The sequence below is a fragment of the Crocuta crocuta genome, unplaced genomic scaffold, assembly GCF_008692635.1.
Source record: "Crocuta crocuta isolate KB4526 unplaced genomic scaffold, BGI_CrCroc_1.0 scaffold943, whole genome shotgun sequence".
NCBI classification, from domain to species: Eukaryota; Metazoa; Chordata; class Mammalia; order Carnivora; family Hyaenidae; genus Crocuta; species Crocuta crocuta.
Genome location: NW_027528208.1, coordinates 169,886 through 172,134, shown reverse-complemented (window position 1 = coordinate 172,134; position 2,249 = coordinate 169,886). Strand labels below are relative to the sequence as shown.

The following is a 2,249-nucleotide window of genomic DNA, read 5'->3' as shown; positions in this document are numbered from 1 at the left end:
AGATACTCCTTCAATGTCAGGGGCACCTGGGTGGCTCAGTCAGTTAAGCATCCAACTCTTGGTTTTGGCTCAGGTCATGATCTCACCGTTCGTGGGTTTGAGCCCCGTGTCATGCTCCTGGTGCGGAGCCTGGTTGGGATTCTCCCCATCCCTCCCCCGCTCGCACTCTCTTTATCTCTCAAAATAAATAAATAATAATAATAAAAAGATACTCCTTTAGTGTCAAAAATTTTGCAGATTCTCACACGCTGGATTTTCAGCCCTCTCACAGCAGCTTTGGGAACTTGTGGAACCCGACCTGTTTTCCTGGAGAGTCACAGGTCTGTGGGAGATGGTTTCAACATACTGACTGTCTGCTTACAACTGTGCCATCAGAGCAGACCAAGTGAGTACATCTCATCCTCTTTATAGCGAGTATACACACTGCTCAAATGCACACAGATTTCTAGAGTCTGCTACCTTTTTTGCTGTGTGTTACCTCTGCTCACTGACAACTAGAAAAGCTCAGTGTGTGGAGCAAACTCTCTCAAAAACTCTCTCCCAAACTCAACACCTAGAATCAGGCTGGATAAGGAGTTAAAAGACTACTTGGTTTGGGTGAAAATACAGGAAAATAGCTGTATGTCATTACATAATGCATTAATCACTCTCTCTTAAGACATTTATCTAATACTTCTGCCCTATTATGAAATTGACCATGGAAGGTTTTTGTGGATTTACACTTTTTTTTTTTTAAAGTAATTTCTATACTCAATGTGGGGCTCGAACTCATGACACGGAGATCAAGAGTCAAATGCTCTACCAAGAGCCAGCCAGGTGCTCCACCACATGGATTTACACTTTAATTACATTTTTCTTAATTGTCCTGTGATTCATTAACCATGTTGAGTAAGAATAATAACTCACTTAAAAAAAGAAATGTTTCAAATGTACAGGAAAATATGGAGATAACATTGGAAACACATGCACATCTACCACTGAGTCTAGTCGGATCTTACCATTATCCCACAACTGCTTCATATTGTTCTGAGATCTTTATTCAAAACATAAGAAAACATGGGGCACCTGGGTGGCTCAAGCTCAGGCTCAGCATCTGACTCTGGATTTTGGCTCAGGTCATGATGTCACAGTTTGTGAGTTCGAACCCCACATTGGGCTCCATGCTGACAGTGTAGAGCCTGCTTGTGATTCTCTCTCCCTCTCCCTCACTCTCTGCCCCTCCCCTGCTCTCTGTCACACACACACTCTCTCTCAAAATAAATAAATAAAACTTAACTTATTTGTACTTATTTTAACTTACTTAACTTATATTTAACTTATTTGTACATAACAAAACACCACAAACAAGTCAGAGCTGAAGCCATCTGTACAGTCCTCACCGATTCCTCTCCTCCCTCCTTCTGTATTCCTGAATTTAATGGGTTTTATTCTCTTTAAGGTTTTTATACATTTACCATTTACCTATTATCCATAAAAATATATACTCTTGTTTTGCATGTTTTAAGATTTTATATGAATGGCTTCTGACTGTACTTAACCTTCTATATCCAACTTTTCTCATTCAGCCATGATGCTTTTGAGAGAACAAATTCCTAAGAATCCGTCCCAAGCAGCTGTACCCAAAGCAGTTGGGCTTCAAGACATCCTTTCCAGGTCCTTCTTATCCACTTACTCTCATTCTCAGGGTGCTGGACTTCAGCAGAATCATGCCCAGTGGATTTAGTGGCCCATTTTTTAGGACACATGAAGGCTGGGAGGGCAGTCTTGAGACCTAGAAATAAGCAAAATATTTGTTCTTTAAGAGACAACCTGAGAGGAGGGATGTGGGGTGGGGTGCTGGAAGGCAGCAGGAAAAGTAAAGCTCATCAGCTGGGGGGATCTGAACAAGGGCGAGCAGAAGAGAAACATGTGGGATCTGAGCATCTTTGTGGCCACTCCAGGCCCTCAGCCCTGCACAGAATAGAAAAGAGGAGAGGGCCGCCTGGGTGGCTCAGTCGGTTGAGTGCCCAACTTCAGCTCAGGTCATGATCCCACGGCTGGTGAGTTTGAGCCCCGCACTGGGCTTGCTGCTGTCAGCGCAGAGCCTGCTTTGGATCCTCTGTCCACCCCCCTCTCTCTGCCCCTCCCCTGCTCATGGTTATCTTTCTCAAAAATAAATAAAACACTAAAAAAAAAGAAAAGAAAAGAAAAGAAAAGAAAAGAAAAGAAAAGAAAAGAAAAGAAAGGAAAAGAAAAGAAAAGAAAAGAAA

At 42.5% G+C, this 2,249-nt stretch overlaps 1 protein-coding gene across 1 annotated transcript in view; it reads right to left on the bottom strand.

The window, feature by feature from the left end:
• Positions 1-2,249, bottom strand: part of LOC144222467 (protein SSX1-like) — a 10,119-nt gene that overhangs the window by 4,827 nt on the left and 3,043 nt on the right. Inside the window, exon 4 of the mRNA XM_077752971.1 lies at positions 1,673-1,771. Within this exon, the coding sequence (XP_077609097.1) occupies positions 1,673-1,771 (99 nt within the window). The remainder of the gene's footprint in view (positions 1-1,672; positions 1,772-2,249) is intronic.